This window comes from Phodopus roborovskii, unplaced genomic scaffold (assembly GCF_943737965.1).
Source record: "Phodopus roborovskii unplaced genomic scaffold, PHOROB, whole genome shotgun sequence".
Lineage (NCBI taxonomy): Eukaryota > Metazoa > Chordata > Mammalia > Rodentia > Cricetidae > Phodopus > Phodopus roborovskii.
In genome coordinates this window covers 52,195,501-52,215,344 of record NW_026126433.1, presented here as the reverse complement: position 1 = coordinate 52,215,344, position 19,844 = coordinate 52,195,501, and the positions used below count along the sequence as shown (strand labels likewise).

Sequence of the window (19,844 nt, the reverse complement as noted above, 5' to 3'; positions counted from 1 at the left end):
CTATAAGACAACAAAAGGAGATCAAGGGGATCCAAATTGGAAAGGAAGAAGTCAAACTGTCTCTATTTGCAGATGATATGATAGTTTACATAAGGGAACCAATAAACTCTACCAGGGAACTCCTACAGCTGATAAACACCTTCAGCAAACTAGCAGGATACAAGAAAAATCAGTAGCCCTACTTTATTCAGACGATAAAGAGGCTGAGAGAGAAATCAGAGAGACATCACCCTTTATAATAACCACAAACAACATAAAGTATCTTGGGGTAATGCTTACCAAACAAGTGAAAGACCTATATAATAAGAACTTTGTGGCTCTAAGGAAAGAAATTAAAGAAGATACCAGAAAATGTAAAGATCTCCCATGCTCTTGGATAGGTAGGATAAACAGTAAAAATGGCAATCTTCCCAAAAGCAATCTACAGATTCAATGCAATCCCCATTAAAATCCCACCATAATTCTTCACTGACCTTGAAAAGATAGTAATCAACTTTATATGGAAAAACAAAAGACCCAGGGTAGCCAAAACAAAACAACCCTGTACAATAAAAGGACTTCAGGAGGTATCATCATCCCTGACTTTAAACTCTACTACAGAGCTATAGTTCTGAAAACAGCCTGGTAGTAGCCCATGGCTCTACCCCCCCCCCCAACGGGCGTGGTCAGTGCCATAGAAGGACTATCTCACTATGTAAGAATGTTTTGTAAATGGGAGAAAACCTTGTAGTTTTGTATGACCTCACAATTACCTAGTATATGAAAGTATCTTAAGGTGATATAGATTCATGAAAGTTTGGCTAAATGTATTTAAACCCTAAAACACAATATCAAGCTTTGTTTGTTTGTTCATATCGTTGGTTGGTTTTTTCAAGACAGTGTTTCTCTGTGTAACAGCTCTGACTGTCCTGGAACTTGCTTTGTAGACAAGGCTGGCCCCGAACTCACAGAAATCCACCTGCCTCAGCCCTGTGCAACTACCACCTGCCACTTTGTTTGTTTTAATAAATTTGCAAAAAGAATTCATGGTGTTAGTGTTAACTTTAAAAAAGATTTTATGTGTAATTATGTGTGTCTCTGTGTGTGAATGTACACATGAATGGAGTTCCCAAAGAGGTCAGAAGAAGTTCTCATATCCCCTGGAATTGGAGTTATTGGTGGTTGCAAGCTGCCTGACATGGGTCCTCTGCAAGAACACTATGAACTCTTAACTGCTGAGCCACCTCTCCAGTCCCTAGAGTTAATTTTTAATCATCAATTCTAGTGCTATGGCCATATTTAAATATGTTTAATCTGCTTTTTTGTTTGTTTGTTTGTTTGTTTTCAAGACAGGATTTCTCTGTGTAACAGAGCTCTGGCTGTCCTGTAACTCACTCTGTATACTAGGCTGGCCTTGAAATCACAGAGATCTGCTTGCCTCTGCATCCTGAGTGCTAGGATTATTTATAGGCATGTGCTACCACCTCCTGGCAAGATGTACTTTGTTCTTACACCCTGATCCACATGAGGACAAGTTGTAGAAAAACTACATTAACCTATTGGTGGTTCAGAGTGCATAATCCTTGAAAAGTTATCTCATATTTACTTCTTAAATTACTTTTTTTTGAGATAGGCTCTCAGTACGTAGCCTTGTCTGGCCTACAACTGCTGGTATGGAACTCAACAGAGATCTACCTGCCTCTACCTCTGCCTCATTGCTGAGATTAAAAGTGTGTGCCACCATACCCAGCCTCATTTCCATCCATTAGTACCATAGCACAGTCATTAACGGAGAGGACAAGCCAATCTCCTGAAAAAGAAGGCACCTGACGATATGCTGCCAGGAGATTTCCTTCAGGGGGAAACATGCCTTCCTAGAGAGAGGCTTTTAAGATACAGAAAGTAATTCGGGTGGATGGAGAGGCCCAGAGGAGGCTTTCCAACCTAGTGAGATGCCTGCAAGGTGTGTGGAGAGCTCCAAGGCTCCAACTTCATGAGTCTGTCCATGCTGGAGATAGCTTTTCAGTGGCATAGTTCTGCCCGTGTGTCACCCATGCTTGAAATGAATTAACAGAGGACAGAAAATTCCTTCAAGCTTGATATGAACAAGCTCATCTACATGGCAAAAGAAAAAAGATGGGAAATGGAGGGAGGGGAGAAGGGAGGCTGGAAAGGAAGGAATTGTCTCATGATAGTACAGAGAACTCATTAAAAATTACTATACAAATTTCTACAGTGTTATAATCCTTAGGAAAACAAATATGAGGGCCAATAAGATAGGTTAAAAAAAACCTAATAACTTGAGTTTGATCCCTGGAATCCATAGGGGAAGGAGAGAACAAACTCCCCAAAGTTGATGTATGTGTGTGCATACATGTAACAATAATCAAAACATTTTTTAAAAGAAATAAAACCTGAAACTTACATGGACCAGGTGAAGTGATCTAGTGGTGTCTGTTACACTAGGGATATCTTCCATTGGCCAAAGCTGAAAACTCTAGAAAATAGTTTTTAACTTATATTTTACTTTCTTCTTCTTCTTCAAGAAATTACCATATTTCCCTGTATTGATTACACCTTCATTAAATCAGTGTTTAGTTACAGGAATGGGCTCCTTCTGTAGTTTCAAGTTTGTCTAAATAGAAAAATAAAGATTCTACTTTTTAACCTTGGATTATAGTTAAAAATCATGATGGGAATAAAATGGCAAATCATTTTTATATAGGCAGTAAGCATATCTAAGCCTTGTGAGGAAAACAACCTTTAAATTTTTTAACATATGAATTCTAAAGATTTTAAATTATATTAGTGTATTTCTATTGGACATGCTATTCTGGGGGGTCAGAAACAAGGGAAGTAGCTGTTTGCATATAAAGCCTCTCTTGCTGTCACTCACCATCCCTGCAGGTATTCCCCACCATTTCACATTCCATGGGGGCTGAGACAGGACTGGACTTTCACACTAGTCACCGAAAACTCCACCATACATAGCCACTTATTATTCAGTCTTCATATACGGGTATTTATGTTCCTGTTTATAATTCTGTGTGCATGCACCAGCTGAAATGCAAACACCTCCAGATATTTGCTTTGTTCCTTTGTGTCAGTCACTTGTGGCTGTACACTGCCTTAAAAATCCTCTTTTCTCAGGGTTGGAGAGATGGTTCAGCAATTAAGAGCACTAACTGATTTTGTCAAAGACAAGAGCTCAGTTCTCAGCACCTATATCAGGGGGCTCACAACTTCCTATAACTCCAGCTCCAAGGAATCCGATGGCCTAGACTCACAGATTCATGTGCACATACTCACACAGAGAGACAGACAAACATACACTTGATTAAAAATAATCCTTTTTAAAAAATGTTTTATTCTCCTTGGATCTTGGGGTCTTCTTCACAAAGTGTCTTTGATCTTCCCAGCAAGCTTGGGAAGACATTCCTGGTCTCTGAATGAGAACATTTTCTGGGGTAGCACCGTCCAAACATGTTTTGTTCATCAAGTCACTGTTTGCCAAGGCCCATTGCAGTGTCTACCAACTCCATGGGCTGTAGAAGTCTGGGATTTCACTGGCTAGTTATCTAATTAACACTAACAGGCAGCTCTATTTGTCTCTTAAAAATCACTGTAAATGTCTAACCTTGGCCACAATTTTATAAAGAATCTGAGACTTAGAAAAATTAATGGCTCGGTATGGTTAACTGACTTCTTCTTCAGGCCCCCAGGGGTCTAGTTCAGACCTTGGGCTGGCTGGGCCAGGCCTTCCCTGGCTACATGCTCTGCTCCTGCTGCTCTGCCAAGGAAGCATTTCATATCTGAAAATAAAGTGGACAAAGCCAAGTGGTCTGCCCTGTGGAGACTGAGATGCACAGGCCACACCCTAAAATCTGTACTGCATTTGTTGCAAAACACTAAATATTTCACTTCAAGGAAAATTGTGCCAAAGTAAATTCAGCCCAACCGGAAACAGGAACCCATATATTCAACAGTGTATTAGTGGCAACAGCAGATGTTTGTGTTTCTTTCTTTGTATGGTAGAAAGTAGAATAATATTTGTCAGAGCTGAACAAATAGTACATGCTGGCAGGAAATGTGGCCTTGTATTTGAGTCACTCCCAGTAGAAAGTGCACAGTGGCAAGGCTTTCTTAGCTGGGGGCGGAGGGGGCGTTAGCCCAATTGGCCATGCCCAACACAAACCCCTGTTCTCTGTTACTCTGGGAAGGAAGTTCTCTTATATCCACCTTTGTCATTGAATTCCTTCACTTAAAGCTCCATAGTTCTCTATGTTTCTGCTAAGTCTAAATTCTTGTGTTGGCTTCAAAGTCATTCATAATCTGTCCCCTCCTCTCTACCCAGTTTGTCTCCCATCACTGTGTACACACCTTTGCTGTATTTGAATGAAGTCTCCTTACTTTCCTTTAAACACGTTGCTTTCTGCCTTTAATCCCAGCACTTGGGAGGCAGAGGCAGGGGAATCTCCATGAGTTCCAGGCCAGCCTGATCTACTGAGTGAGTTCAAGCACAGCCAGGGTTATGTAGAGAAACCCTGTCTCTAAATAAATGAATGAATGAAAAACAAGACATTTTTTCCAGTCTTCCTAAATGAAGTGTGGTACTTTTGATGTTTTTAGCAAATAATTTTGATTTTGTGAATCTGCTTACATGTCTGTGTGTGGGTTTGTGCATATGTGTGCAGGCACCTGTGGAGGCCAGAAAAGAGTGTTGGATGCCTTGTAGCTAAAGTACAGGTAGTTGTGAGTCACCCAACACATGGGTTGCTAGGAACTGAACTCAGGTTCTCTGAGACAGCAATGTGTGCTCCTAAATGCTAAGCCATTTCTCCAGCCCTGTGTGGCGCTTTGGGCTGTTAGATTAGTCAATAGTGTAGACCAGTCCTGTTGTGTAAGAGAATAGCTTTTGATCTGTTAACAGAAAGGCATTCTGATAGACTAGAATAAAGGGCATTCTGCAAGACTCTGTCTTGTGAAAGCGCTTCCATGTCAGGAGGTGTATTTTTCAGACGTTTTTTTTTTTTGTTTTGTTTTTTTGTTTTGTTTTGTTTTGTTTTCAACAAACCGAACATGCAGGAGGAGTGAAATGTGCACTGGTGGGGTCTCAGCACACACGGGGTTCATGTGAATTTCCACGGCCTCCTCTCTTTGCATCACGGGCCAGCAGACAGTCACCGCAAACCTGTTCCCATCATTCATTTCTCTCCTGCCTGCCCTCTCTTAGCCTGTGCCCTGTTTTTTTCTACTGTATGGTTCTACTGTGCTTTAGCCTCAGTGGGTGCCTGATCCTCATGGAGCCTGGAATGATTTTTATTTTAAACTTTCATGAGATGGTTTACTTAATGGCATTTTGTTCCCTGTATTGTGTCTCTTTGCTGCAGATTAAGTATAAGTGCTTTAAAAGACAGACAGAAAGAAAGAAATTAATCAAAAAGGTAAAACAAAAATAAGTGCTTAAAACTGGAATTATTTTCTATCTCAGTTTCTTAGCAAGTTCAAGGCCAGCATGGGACATTCTACAATCAGACATTTCCTGTCCTGACTGCCTGGTCCTAAATACCCGACTCAGAGGCTTAATAGTACTTATAAATGCTTGACCAATAGCTCAGGCTTGTTAGTATCTAACTCTTACATCTAAGACACTGGTTGGCATCTCACCAAACTCTCCTGACTCCGCCCTTCCTCCTCCATCATTTCAGACTGTCTAAGCCAATCTTCCCTTTCCCTGCTATCTGGTCAATCAATTTTCTATTAACAATGAGCATAATCCACAGCAATGTATAAAACCCTGTTTCAAAAAAAGAAAAAGAGAGAGAGAAAGAAGAGAGGGCTGGAGAAATGGCTCAGTGATTAAGAGCACTGACTGCTCTTCCAGAAGACACAGGGTTCGATTCCCAACCTCCACATAGCCTCTCACAACCATTTATAACTGCAATTCTAAGGGTCTGACTCCCTCTTCCCGCTCCTGTGGGCCCTGTATACATGTGGGGTACAGACATATTGCTGGCAATATACCCATGTACATAGAATAAATATAAACAAATCTCAAAAAAATTTAAAGAGAATACAAACAACAGAAGGCCAGAAATAGCTCTGTCATATATATGTGCACATACATATGTCATGTATATGTGTATATGTGATACACACACACACATACACACACACACACACATACATACATATATATATATATATATTATGAAATTATCAAAAGATGTCAGTGCTTTACTGACAGCTTAAAAACAAGACAAAAACAAAACCCCTAAACTAAAATCCAAGGGTGTGTAATACGAAGAACCTCTGATCTGTAGGTCGAGGAGGAGGACACTATGAGTAGGAAAGGAATGAAACATAAAGATATGGAACAGGAAGGTGGCCTTTTGGGTCAGCAGATGGAATTTTCCCAGTCTCAAAATGGCAAAATGGCAAAGGGCAGAGAAGGGTGGGAGAATATAACAGAAACAACCCAACGCCCCTTCAGTGAAGGTCTGTTTCAGTCAGTTCTCACACCAATGCCTTTTTGCTTTGTCCCCCTAAACTGTGCTATCTGAAGACTTGGGCTTGAGAATTAATCCAGGGTCCCTGCAGAGAATGTGTGTTGCATTTAATATAAAAGAGGCTATTCTTTTTTTTTTTACACATTCTCCTGCTAGGAAGACATGTGAATCTTTTTCACTGGGCAACAAAGTGGCTTACACTGGTTGGTGACTGCAGGGCAAGAAGCACCTCAATGTGGACATTTTTTCATGTTAGAAGTGTAGGTTTCCTCATAGTACAAACTGGTCAGTTTGAAAGGCTTATGAGAAACCATTTGTAAGACTCAGTGAAGAGACACTTCCCTTTTCAACTGTATTTTTACACTGTAGTTTGTAGGGTTTTTTTTTTCCAGTAGAATATAACTCAGACTTCTAAAGATAGTAGCTTTTGTTTTGTTTTATGACAGGGCTTTGATATGCAGCCCTATGTAGTTCAGGTTACCCTCAAATTCACAGCAATCCTTCTGCCTCTGACTCCTGATTGTGGGAATCATGGTCACGAGCCACCACCCTGAACTACATTTTATTTGAATTTTGTCTTTGTAACAGATTTCCACAGAGTTGGTCCAACTTATAGAAATAGAAATGAATGTGACTATTTCTATTTAATAGTATGCATTTCCCCTATCTGATTATTTCCAATGTTATTTAGGTATCAATTGTATTTAATTTGAATTGTTTACTTATGTATGTCTAGATAGTCATAGATGGAATCAGCACACCATGGAAAGGGAGACACACCTCCCTATCTCCTTGCACCCACCCCTTCCTTATCTAGTATATTCGTTACTACTTGTTGTGGTGACAAAAAGCAATTCATCCAAGAATGAGTTTACCCTAGCTTGCACTTCCAGAGTGGGAGTTTGTAGTAGAGGGAAGGCAAGGCTATGGTAGCTGGGGCAGGAAGCTGTTCATTATCACAATGACACCCAGGACATAGATAACAAACTAGTAGTAGTTAGGAAGCTATAAACTTTCAAATCCCACCCTCATGGACATGCTTCCTCCAGCCAGGCTGCACCTAAAGGTTCCAAAACCTCCTGAAACAGTGCCACCAGCTGGTGGTGACCAAGTGTTCATATACACGAGCCTATGGGGGACATGTCTCCTTCAAACTACTACACCTGACCTTCCTGCCCTGCTACCAGCCAACTATTGAGCTGCTGAATTCTGTAGCACTTCATGTAAGTAGAAGTTTGAGGTAGGTATTTTGTCTAGCTTATTGTACTCCACATGTCCTGTACTGCTAGTCTCAGTAACCCATCATTTTTTTCAGTCACTTTCCAAAAATATGTCACCTAATTGTTAACTGATGAACATGTTTGCTTGTGGTTTTGTTTGTTTTGCTTGTTTTTACTGCTTCAAGCAAAGTCACCAAGACCATTTGTGTACAAACCTTTTGCTTCCTTTCTCTGTAGTAAAGAATGATTGGTAGTTGGTGTGTTTTATATCCAAAGAAATCTCCAAGCTGGTTTCTGATAGCTCATACTGTTGGTTGCACCATTCACTTTCTAGTTAGCAGCTCAATGAGACTTCTGTCTCCATCTTTGTCAACACTTGTCATCATCAAACCTTTTAATTGTACCACTCCAGTGTATGTGTAAGCATGTGACTTAGCGATGCATCTCACCAGTGGTTTACACTGCTGGGTACCTTCTTTGTGTATAGCTGCTGTATATACATTGGTTTTGCTCACTTTTCTAATTGGCTGGGAGAGGATTCAGTTGGGAGAGAGCCCTAATTCCTTTATAGACATGCTTTACAAACACTTTCTCCTGTTTGATTTACCCTTGCATTTCCATTCACTGAATACAGAAGTCAGAGTAGAAATTTCCATTTTGATTAAATCCAATGTACTGACCCATGTCTTTCAGAGTTAGTGCATTTTATAATTTCAATTTCTTTTTTGGCCAAACCTAAACTCACAAACTTTTTTTTTTGCCAGTGGCCATGTCAGAGGAGCTGCAGACACCAATGGAGCTTATGGAACATAGCCCAGTGGACAGCAAAACTATGCTTGGTGCATCCCCGAGAAACAAAGTCCCGAGAGAATCACTCCCAGAAAGCCCTTGGCTTCTTCTCTGCTTCCTCCTGCTTCCTACTGCCCTGCTCCTGCTGTATCTGGCCTGGTGTGGTTACTACATGAAAGGGTCCCACTGGTATAGTGTGATGGTTTCTTGGGAAAATCCCACTCCTCACTGGGCAATTTACTTGGAGATCATAAAGTTTTTTGTTTTTTGTTTTTTCCCCTGAGGGTTTCTCTGTGTAGCTTTGGAGCTTGTCCTGGAACTTACTCTGTAGACCAGGCTGGCCTTGAATTCACAGAGATCCACCTACTTCCTGAGTGCTAGGATTAAAAGAGTGTACCACTGCCAAGATATGAAGCTGATTTTTATAAGAGCAATTATGACTAGTTAGATTATGATTTAACTGGACCTTCAGAGTTAACCTAAAAGATACAGGTGGTTAAGACAGTACATAAAGATGATTAAGGAAGTGGTTTAGGTTATTCTGCCAATGACTCCAATAAAAGATTAAAAAAAAAAAGAAGCAAAATAGGCTAGAAGTTATCTTCCCCTTTGTTAGATGATGGGGGTGGTGTCCTCCTGTATGCTGTAAATATGTTTCTTATTGGTTGATGAATAAATGATGATTAGCCAGTATCCATTCTGGGCGCCATCTGAAGACAGTTTCTGTCTCACCTGGTCCTGCAGCCATTTAGACCCAAATAAACACACAGAGGCATTGATTATAAATTATTTGGCTGATGGCTCAGGCTTCTTATTGGCTAGCTCTCTCTTAATTTTTAATCCATTTCTATTAAACTATGTATTGCCACGAGACTGTGGCTTACCCATAATGCTCCAGCATGTTGTTACTCCTTTGATGGCTACATGGTATCTCTCTCTGGTAACTGCTCCCCGCCTATACTTCCTGCCTGGCTAATGTTGCATACATTTCACTAGGTACCTAATAGGAACGAAGAAAACAAACTAGAGCTTGTGTGTAGGTAGCTCTTGCTGAGCATGCCCTATCTCCAACACCACACACATACAAAATAAATAAATAAATCTTCCGGCTCCATGGGAGCCATTTGGTGTTGGGTCGTGGACAGTCAAATAAGAGAAACAAACATGAGGTATGTGGTAAACGCACTAAAGAAAATTAAGCAAGGTGATGAGCTTAACTGTCCTGGGAAGGTTTCTCTGTGGGGGGCTAGGGTGAGCTGAGGTGGGGCAGGGGCATCAGGGGAAGTCTCATGTATGATAATGCACTGTTACAGAGGCAGGATGGAGTAAGAGGTACCTGGGGGGGGGGGACTATGTGAGAAATTATTGTAGGGAGGGAGAAAGTAAGTGCAAGCATAAATACACCAAGGAAGGAGTGGGCTAGCTGTGTTTGAGTGAGCCTAACAGATGTTGGGACGGATGCCAGCAAAAGACAAGAGAGGCAGTGTGGTTTGTGGTAAAGCCTTTGCACGTTACGTGGAAATGCGGAGTTGTGGGAAGGTTTGAGGAGAGGAACCCTGGCTACTGTAGCCATTGGTCACAGGAGGGCCATTCGTGAGCTAAGAAGCTGGTCTGGCCTACAGTGTTGGCAAAGCAGATAGTGAGACTTGGAAATACAACCCGTGTAAGACTAAATGACTTCTTCCATTACGGACAGAGACAGGAATCTCGGGATCTTGGGCAGAAGATCACTGCCCACTAACTCTCACCTTAAAGGATGCCACTTTCTAATTTACCGTCTCATCCACTGTCCCACTAAAACATAAGAGGATCATGTGATGGGGCCCCAAACAACCCCGTGGAGTCTGAAGTGAGCGTATACCGGGGCGGGGGCTGTGCATGCATTAGTTGTTTATTGTGGCCAGTCCTGTGTGTGTGGGACTCGGTGGTTCAAAACTAAGAACGGTAGTCGGAAGAAGTGATGAAGAGGGAAGAGGGAAGAAGTGTTTAGCATGGACCAGAAATTCGAAGCTGTTGGAATGGCGCAGAGACGCGAAGTGACGAACCGGGTGACGCGGAGGGTCGTTTGTGAGGGTGGCGGTACCGAAGCCGGCGATTGGGCGAGGGGAAGATCCTGGTGACGGTTGCCAAGGCAGCAGTACGGGAGGGACGCCACTGCCGCCTCCAAGTCATTCAGCATTAGGCGGCGCTCAGCCCCTGCTGACGTGTCGCTTCCAGCCTCCCGGGCGCCTCCCCCGGCTCCGCCTGCTCCTGCCCCGCCCCCGCCCCCGCCCGCCAGCGGCCTCCGCGTCACCCGCGCCCGCGGTGGCCACAACATGGCTGCGCCGCCGGGGCTGCTCCTCTGGCTGCTTCTGCTCGGGCCGCACTGGTGGGGCCCCGGGCAGCCGGAATCCAGCACCAGTCGGCGCTTCTCGGACTTCAAAGTGTGCGCTGACGAAGAGTGCAGCAGTGAGTGTGGGGTGGTGGGGAGGGGGTCGGGTTCCCGGGTGGCCGCGATGGCCACGCGGGTGGAAGTCCCACAGCTCGCACCTGGCCTAGGGGGTCTCAGGCCCGCGGAGCCCACGCCGGTACACTCTGCTCGGCGATCGCCTTGGTGGCCCTGCCGTGGGGGCCACGCCTGCCACTTGTTGCCGGGGTTTGCTCCCTGCTGCTCTGACCTGGTTGGGGGGTGCCGCAGACCCAGCCGTGTTTCCCGGAGTCAACTCCCTGCTTCCCGGTCCCCGATCTCCGCCTGGGCTCCTGGAGTGATGGGGTGGCGCGCCCCCGCATCCTGAACGCTCGGTGGTGCAGCCAAAGGTCCTGGGTCCATGGAAGACCGAGATCCACTCGCTTAGGGATCTGGGGTGCAATCCCAGTGACTGATTGACAGCGGGGTTCCTTCAGAAGGCACCCCGGTGCTGCCTCTTCGCCCTCCCTGCTGCATTGGAACTAGCTCGCATCACCTTTAGAACAGGAGGAACTGGAGTTTAGGTTTGGGATGAGCCCCGAAGCCAGGAACGTAGTATATTCCGAGGTCTCCCCGGTTCTCTGCCTCGGTCCTGTCTCTTGCATAGAAGCGTCCTGCCAGTTGCCAAGTAGGACTGCGGGAAGGTCAAAATGTTTTGCTCTTAAAAGAGGACAAGGAGCGCACCTGTCACCACCTGAGAACCGCAGCTTTCTCCTGTGTGCGCAGTTGCGCCCTGGTCCTAGGTTGGAGGTGCCTGGGGTTGGAGGTGGGCCGTGGGGAAGGTTAGGATTAGAATGCGTTTATTGCTATAATGGTGATAATAAATACCCCAGAGGTCTCAGGAGTCAGTCCAGCCTTTTCCTTAGTTCCTTATGCTGCTGGAACCCATTCCTGCCCAGAATAATTCATAAGGTTTCCAGTTTGGTTTTCAACAACCATGTAACAAACTATCGATGTCCTTCATAAACCACAAGCAGCACATATAGAAAATTATTCCTCCTAAAAGTGTAAGACAACTGCATGTTAGCCATTTATAGTCCAGTTGGCTTTATGAAAAAAAAACAAATTGCATAATTCCATTAAAGTATTTGCATCAATACCATTAAAGGAAAAACAAAGTGGGTACCTGCAGTTGATATCACCCAGATTCTAGGTCCTAGAAGGTAGCCCAGGGCCAGTGTAAATAAACCCTGTAAATAAAGATGGAGCCACCATTGTGAATTTTCCCTTTCATTTTTCTATTAACAAAGCAGCGTTTGCCACTTTGCCATTGAATATTGCCAAGTGTTTTCTGTTTTTTGCCATTAAACATTGTCTCACCCAAGTCCATCAGAACTCAGGAGGACAGTATCACAGGTGCTGCTTTAGCACTGGGACTTGTCATTGGAAGAGTTCCAGGCTGGAATATAGCTTGAGAAGTGGCCCGTGCCCAGACAAATGTAACCAGACACAACAGGCAATGGCAGAAGCACAGCCCAGGTCTGTGTTGCCTGGTAGGGAGTGCTTAGTTGTGGGAGGTGTCAGGAAAGGTGTCACACAATGTGTATGTCATTCATAAATAATAAGCAATATATAAAGACATAGGCTGTCCTTGACATATTACCATACATCACCAAGAGTCTAAGGAGGGTACCAGAAACAGTGCTGTTCCAATTGGAGTAGAATTTCTAGCCCCAAGTCTCTTCAGTCTGACTTCTTGCTCAGTTCCATCTGGCTTTAAAAACCAACACCCAGTTATACCCTCCAAATCTGTATGCTTGTCCCTGGAATATGTATTTTAAAACGTGTTTGTATACTATTGCTAATTGGCTTTTTGGACAAAGTGCAATTTCCATCACTTCCATGCCTCTGACCTTTAATGCACAGTTAATTTCATTTGACAAAATACTGCTTCTGGGCTGGAGAGATGGCTCAGGAGTTGACAGCACTGGCTGCTCTCCTAGAGGACCGAGGTTCAATTCCCATCACCCACATGGCAGCTCACAACTGTCTGTAATTCCAGTTCCAGGAGAGCTGACACCCTTACACAGACATGTAAGCAGGCAAAACACCAATGCACACAAAAATAGTTCTTAAAAAAAATACTGCTTCACCTGTCAGTGGTGGTGCATGCCTTTAATCCCAGCACTCGGGAGGCAAAGGCAGGTGGATCTCTGTGAGTTCAAGGACAGCCTGGTCTACAAAACTACACAGAGAAACCCTGTCTTGAAAAACAAACAACCACCACCACCACCAACAACAACAACAAAAAAAACCAACCAAACAAATAGTAATTAATATTTCTAGTGGCTGAAGGTCTGTATTTATATTTATTTGTTTGGGACAGGGTCTCACTATGTAGCCCTGGCTGGCCTGGAACTCACAGGATCTTACCTGCCTCTTTCTCTTCAGTGCTGGGATTGAAGCTATCTACCACCATGTCTGGCCATAGTTCTGCATTTTAAGCGACAAAATAACTTCTAACCTAGTCTCATAGTTTTGTTTGGACCATCTTTGATTTTGATTCTAGAAAAAATGGTTTGAAAGCTTTTTTGGGTTTGCCAATTTGTGGGTTTTTTTGGTTTGTTTGTTTTTGTGCAATATTGGGGGACTGAACCCAGGGCCCTGTCTACACCATGCAGGCATTCTAATATTGAGTTACAGCTATAGTCATCTTCATACTAAGTTACCTAGGCTGGCGTCTAATTCCCTCTCTACTGCAGTCAGGCCTTGAGCTTATCCTTCTATCTCAGCCTCCTAAATACTGGAATTACAGGTCTATACCACCAGGCCTGGCTAAAAACCTTAATGCTGACACATCAACGTTATTTGCTTAGAAAACATTGCCTTGTGATTGATTGGCTTCCTAATAGTGTGTGATAACATGCCTTCTTGTTAATTCATCCAGATACCGAGCAGAGACAACTTATCCACAAATGACATTGACAGTGTTTACTGCTGCACAGGGGCAGTTGCAACCTTTTACAGGTAGCGCCTGTTAGTGGTTGGTTCAGGTTAATTGACCCCTTGGGGGTTCCTAGGAGTTCTTTCTGGCTCCCTGTTATCCCCATAGTTAGCTATGTTTAAACCAGTCAGCACCTGTACCTGCTATTACACATCCACAAAATGAAGCCTTTCATGATTATGAAACAGCAGAAGCCAGTAGTGGATGCTAGAAGATTCAAGAGGGAAACAAAGGGTTGACTCTTAGAGCAGCCATCTGTGGGGACCAACACGTTGTTTTTGGTTTCTCAGACAGCCAGAGAGAAAAGTACAAACTCCTTCGTCTGATTATAGCAGATGATGTGACTTAGAGCAATGAAGCTCTAGGGGTTTAGACACTCGGGGCATGAGAACTGAAATCAATTCCAGAAGAGTACTGGGCAAGCCTGATTATTGTTTGCAATGGGATTCTTAACACTTCCTGAAAAATTTCTAAGGCCTCACATGCACAAAATCCTGGCTTTGAGCTCTGGCATGTGCCAGCAATCCCAGCACTGGAGAGGTCAAGCAGGAGGATCGGGAGTTCTGGGCCATCCTTGGCTACCAAAAAAGTTTAAAAGTTTAAGTCCAGCTTGGGATACATTCAACCCTGTCTTAAAAAAAAAAAAAAAAAAAAAAAAAAAAAAGTATGGGAGGCTGTGAAAAGTCAAATCCTAACGTTGTCTTGTTTTGTTACTTTCCATTTCTGAATACAGTGTTAATGTACCATGGTGAAGCTCTTGCAGACTTTACAGGCCCTGACTGTCGTTTTGTGAATTTTAAAAAAGGCGACCATGTGTATGTCTACTACAAACTTGCTGGGGAATTCCCTGAAGTTTGGGCTGGAAGTGTAAGTAAAACAATGAAAAACTTTATTTCCTTATTTTTGTTGAATTTTGTAGCACTGCAGATTTAAATGCTACTGATAGTGTCTTTCCTAGACTGTAAACAGAAGGCAGCTCTATGGTCCTAGCAGGCCTCAGGCCTGACATATAGTAGGGGCAAAACAGAGGTTTCTGAAACAGAACTGAAGTGGTTCTGGCTGTTGCCCCAAAGCTATTATTTAGGAAGCTGGTCATATCATATAAGTCAGAATGGCAAAGACCTGGAAATCTTAAAAGTTCACTGCCTTAAGAAATATTTGTGGTCATTAGACTCAATCTTATAAGCTATATGCAAGATAGCATTTAAGTTGTGTAGGACTAAAGTTTGTGTGACTTTTCTCTGTTTTAAAAAAAAAAAAAGCCAAAAAGCTGAAACAGGGATAGGGAGATATCTCAGCCAGGATCTGAATTTGATCCCAGAACCTAATTTAAAAAGCCAAGCTTCATGGGTGAGCTTATAATGACAAGTCCAGGAGGTGCTGGATAGGTGGGTCTCTAGGATGCATAGACTGACCAGCCTCACCTACCTGAAGAGTGAAAAACACAAGGTGAGATGTGAGTGAGGCTGAAGCAGGCAGACCTTTGTGATTTTAAGGCCAGCCTGGCCTACATAGTGAAACCTTATCTCAAAACACAAAAACCAACCAACCAACCAAAAAACCAAAAAGGCAGACAGCACTTGAGGAATGACAATCTCTGACCTTCACAATTACACATCCCCATACACACATACACATACTCAACTGCACATTCGCACACTCTGGCACACACACACACACACACACACACACACACACACACATGCACATGCTTGGGCACACATACATACTGTACATATACAGACCTGCACATACATGAACATACACATATACATATGTAGGCAGGCATAAACAAAAGGGGAAATACTGTGTTCATTGCATGCATCCTTTTTTGTTTTGTTTGTTACTTCTAAGGAATCTTTTCCTTGCTTTTCTTTGTGCCTGGAAGTTTCCCCTGGGACTTCGTTCCCTACACTCTTTGGGCCTCTTGGTATCAGGTATGGCAGATAATGACTGTACCCATCATGCTCTGGTATATTTAAGAAGGAGACTCTCCAGCAGTGACCTGGCTGAAAAGCATGAGAGCTGTCTTTCCCTTTGAAGAGCACTGATACATGGAAGGTTGTTGACTAAAGGGTCTGTGATGACCCGTGGGACTGTTCCACCTTAGAAACACCCCTACTCCCAACCATGCTAAGTGTTCACTCTCAGTGAAACACAAAATAACCAACACAGAAGAAGGTTCTAGTAGTCCCCTAGAGAGAAAAATCTTTTTTTCAGCTTCCCTGGGGGATTTTTTAAAGCATCGAGTAGTGGGGCACAGCCCTTTTATTTCTATAGCATCCCAGCAGCAGCACGTATATGAGGAAGTATCTGTGCTCTTTTCTCGTGTCTCCAGTGGTGTCTTGATAAGTCTCCACTCTGGAGCTCTTCCCCAGAACCTGCGTGCCAGCCATTTGATCACACACTGGTTAGGACCCTTCTATCGTCTTCGCCTTTGGGCTTTTGGATAAATAAACTGGCTTTGTTTTCCTTTAGCCTGTTAGACTTTTCACCTCTAGACATTCTGTTCTGTCTACTTCACAGCTCTTATTCTGCTTCCTTCCTTCCTCCCTTCCTTTCCATTAATGGCAGGGTCTCATGTATCTAGGCTAGCCTTAAGCTTCTGATCCTCCTGCCTTTGCCTCCCCAGTGCTGAGATTACTGGTGTGCCCCATTTGTATAATGCTTCAGATCAAACCAAGATTTTCTACATCATCGGCAAGCATCCTGCAGCCCAGCCTTCGCTTTGTCTCCCTAAGGAACCCTGCTTTAGCATCCAGCCTGGTGATCTTTGCTGGTAGATATGTACTTGGGTGGGACTCTGTTTGCCCTGCTCCTGTCACAGTCATTTTACTACTGTGCTTGTCAGCCAGCTGGTGTTCCAGCTCACTATCAAGTCAAAAGCCAGGTGTCTTATCTACCTTCATTTCTGAATATTTCCTAACAGGGCACTGTAGCACTTAATTACATTTACTCTCTTAGTAGCTCAGGCAGAATTGGCCTTCCTGAGGCAGACTCTGTGCTCCCCACCCCCATATCAAATCAGCAATACTTTGGCAGGGATGCTGCACAGAAGCAAACTTAGACATAAGAATTACTTCTGTGAGGCCTGTGATTCCTAGAGACTGCAGAGAGGGACTGACAGATCGAGAAGGAACTTCCCGTTTCTTTTTCACACATCTCTGGATTCTTTTACTTTTCTAGCTCAACCTCTATAGCATTGAATTCCTGCAGAAGGGAAACATGTATTTCTGCTCAGTCTTCCCTCTCATTTCATGAACCTCACCATGTATGGAATTAAAATGTCTCCCTAGCTTTCAGATGACTTTTTTTAAATATCCTAATTCTCATCCGACAGTCCTTTTTGGTTTCCTAGAGTTTCAGGATTTATCTGCCAGTCTTGTAGCTTTTCATGCCCCAAATCTTATCTAATCTTCGGGGTTTTATTCTATTACTAACACTGTCTCCAGATGCTTCCCAGATAAATCAAGAACACTGTTGAATGGTGATATTTTAGAACTAGAGATAAGGTGGCCTTTCTTCTTATTGTGCCCCTGACTTGCCTGTCTGTCCATCTGTCAGTCTACTTTATTGGTTGGGAATAGGTCCTTGCTTCCTTTTAGACTGTGGCTAGTGAAGGACAGTTTCTCAAATGGAGCTTTTATACACTGTATGCACATTCAATATATCTTAACTTCGCGTCTGGGAAAGACTGGGATTGTTTTCTGTAGATTTATTTTATATGGAACTGAAACCTGAGAGGTAGGTAAGTATGTATTACATCATAATTTTATTTAATACCCCAAATACTTCTAAATACTGTTTTTGGAAAAAGCTACCATAGCATATGGTATCAACAGACATTATTTGTTGTAGCGGCATACATTTCAGAAGTCTTGTTGGCTTCTGTTTATTTCCATGGGTACTGTGAATTGGTTTATGGGGGCTTGTAAGAAGTGGTTCATGAGCAATGCTATCAAGTGCTCATGTAAATTCTTGCCAGAGATCACTTGGAAGTGTGTTTCTAGTTGGCTTTGGTGTGCCAAGTCTGAGCCATACAGTTTAGAGGAAGCTTCCCTTCACAGAACTCTAGTTACTGTAAGGCTTTGTGCTGAGTGTGCCTTGGAGAACTGTTGGTTTAACAACACTAATTGTCATTGGCACAATCATTGCAGTGGCATTGTTAGCAGCAAACATCTATTTCTCTTGGCCTGTCTTGTCTATGTAATTCCTGTCACTGCTAAAACCCTCCTTTGATTTCTTGTAAGAACTTAATTGGTATTTGTCCCTTTTGCCCTTCTTTTTTTTTCCACATAGGTTGGACGAGTCTTTGGATACTTTCCAAAAGATTTGATCAAGGTACTTTACAAATACACGGCAGAGGAGCTATACATTCCAGCGGATGTAAGTTGTTCTCAGTTACAAATGGGCTTGTAGGTTCAGCTGTAATCAATTAAAACTTGTGGTGGTGTTGGTAGTGCCAGCTAAAGACAGTTTTAGGCAAGACATTGCATTTTCCCTTACAGCTCTTATAAGGTGCAATTAACTCTTTTAAAGTCGGTGAATATGTTTTGGACAGGGGAAAACAACACAACATTTGTATATCAGATTTTAATTTGGAATCAGACTAACTGAAAAAGAAGAACATTTGTAGGCATTTGTAGGAGATTATATAGTCTGAGAATAGTTTAATATACTAAAGTTTCTTACAGGAGGCTGTAGACTGATTACAGGGCTTCTCTCTCTTTTTCTCTCTCTCTCTCTTCATGTGGAAGTTAAGGATTTAATACATTAGCGAAGTGTGATGATGCTCACTTATTATCCTAGTATTTGGGAGCAGGATCAGGGCCAGCCTGAACTATTCAAGACCTTGTCTCAAAAGACCAAAAAAGAAGAAGAAAAAAATCCTTGTACTTAGTTATCAAAGAGGTAAATAATTTTATTTTACAAGCAAAAAGAAGTGTCCCAATTTGAAAATTACTCAGTGGGTACTAAACATTTTATATACATAGAAATCAGGATCAGTTAATCAAATTCTAAATTGTGTACAGACCTGTTCTTACACTTATTTAACACTGATGCCACAGACTGGGAAAGCGATGCTGAGGGCTCCACGTGAGGTTGGGTTTCAAGCCTGCAGAACACAAAGCTGCTGATGTAGGGTAGTTCATGAGGAAGTGGCCAGTGTCACAGAGCTGTTACTGTTCTTTATAGTCCTTCATGCTCTCAGGGCATTGGTATTGTAATACCCATTGGGCTTCTCTGTTGACAAAGACTATGCAGGATGGGAGATGTTCATCAGCCCTGAGACCTCACCTGTTTTGGATTCTGTGTTCTCATTATACTTCCCATGACACCCTTCTGTTGACATTAAGAAAATAGCTCAGAAATGTATGCGATGATAAAAAAAAGTCATTAACCCCTTCTGCACTGGACAGGTCTCTCCAGAATATTGTGAAAGTTTGGTTGGGGGCAACAATTATCTTAGTTGCTCTTTTGCCTTTCTACTCATTGTATGATTTCCCACAAATTACTTACTTGTGGGAAAAAGAAAAAAGATTTACGAATAGTCTTAAAAGCAGATATCAATCCCTGCAGAGAAGTCTTACAGAACTGAACCTTGTTTTCAAGTTGTTGCTCCAGTAATAATCAAAGTGGAGATCCTGTCTGACACCATTTTTCATCCTGCTAAGGCACTGGCTTTCAATCTTCCTATGCTGTGACCCTTTAACACAGTTCCTCATGCTGTGGTGACTCCCGACCATAAAATTATTTTCATTGATATTTCATAACAGTAATTTTGCTACTGTTATGAATCGTAAGTATCTGTGTTTTCTGATGGTCTTAGGTGCTGCTTTGAATTCTCACTCTCTATGTGCCTCTCTGTCAGTGAGATACTTTTCAAGTTCATAAGTATTTCCAAATCCAAGGAAAATATGTTCTAAAAATCCATTTAGACTTAGGCCATGACAGCC

At 42.7% G+C, this 19,844-nt stretch overlaps 1 protein-coding gene across 1 annotated transcript in view; it reads left to right on the top strand.

Annotated features, from left to right (window-relative positions):
* The first annotated feature begins 10,770 nt into the window (after nt 1-10,770).
* Nucleotides 10,771-19,844, top strand: part of Mia3 (MIA SH3 domain ER export factor 3) — a 40,760-nt gene continuing 31,686 nt past the window's right edge. Inside the window, exons 1-3 of the mRNA XM_051186485.1 lie at nt 10,771-10,945; nt 14,621-14,754; nt 18,187-18,273. Coding sequence (XP_051042442.1) covers nt 10,813-10,945; nt 14,621-14,754; nt 18,187-18,273 — 354 coding nt within the window. The 5' untranslated portion in view covers nt 10,771-10,812. The remainder of the gene's footprint in view (nt 10,946-14,620; nt 14,755-18,186; nt 18,274-19,844) is intronic.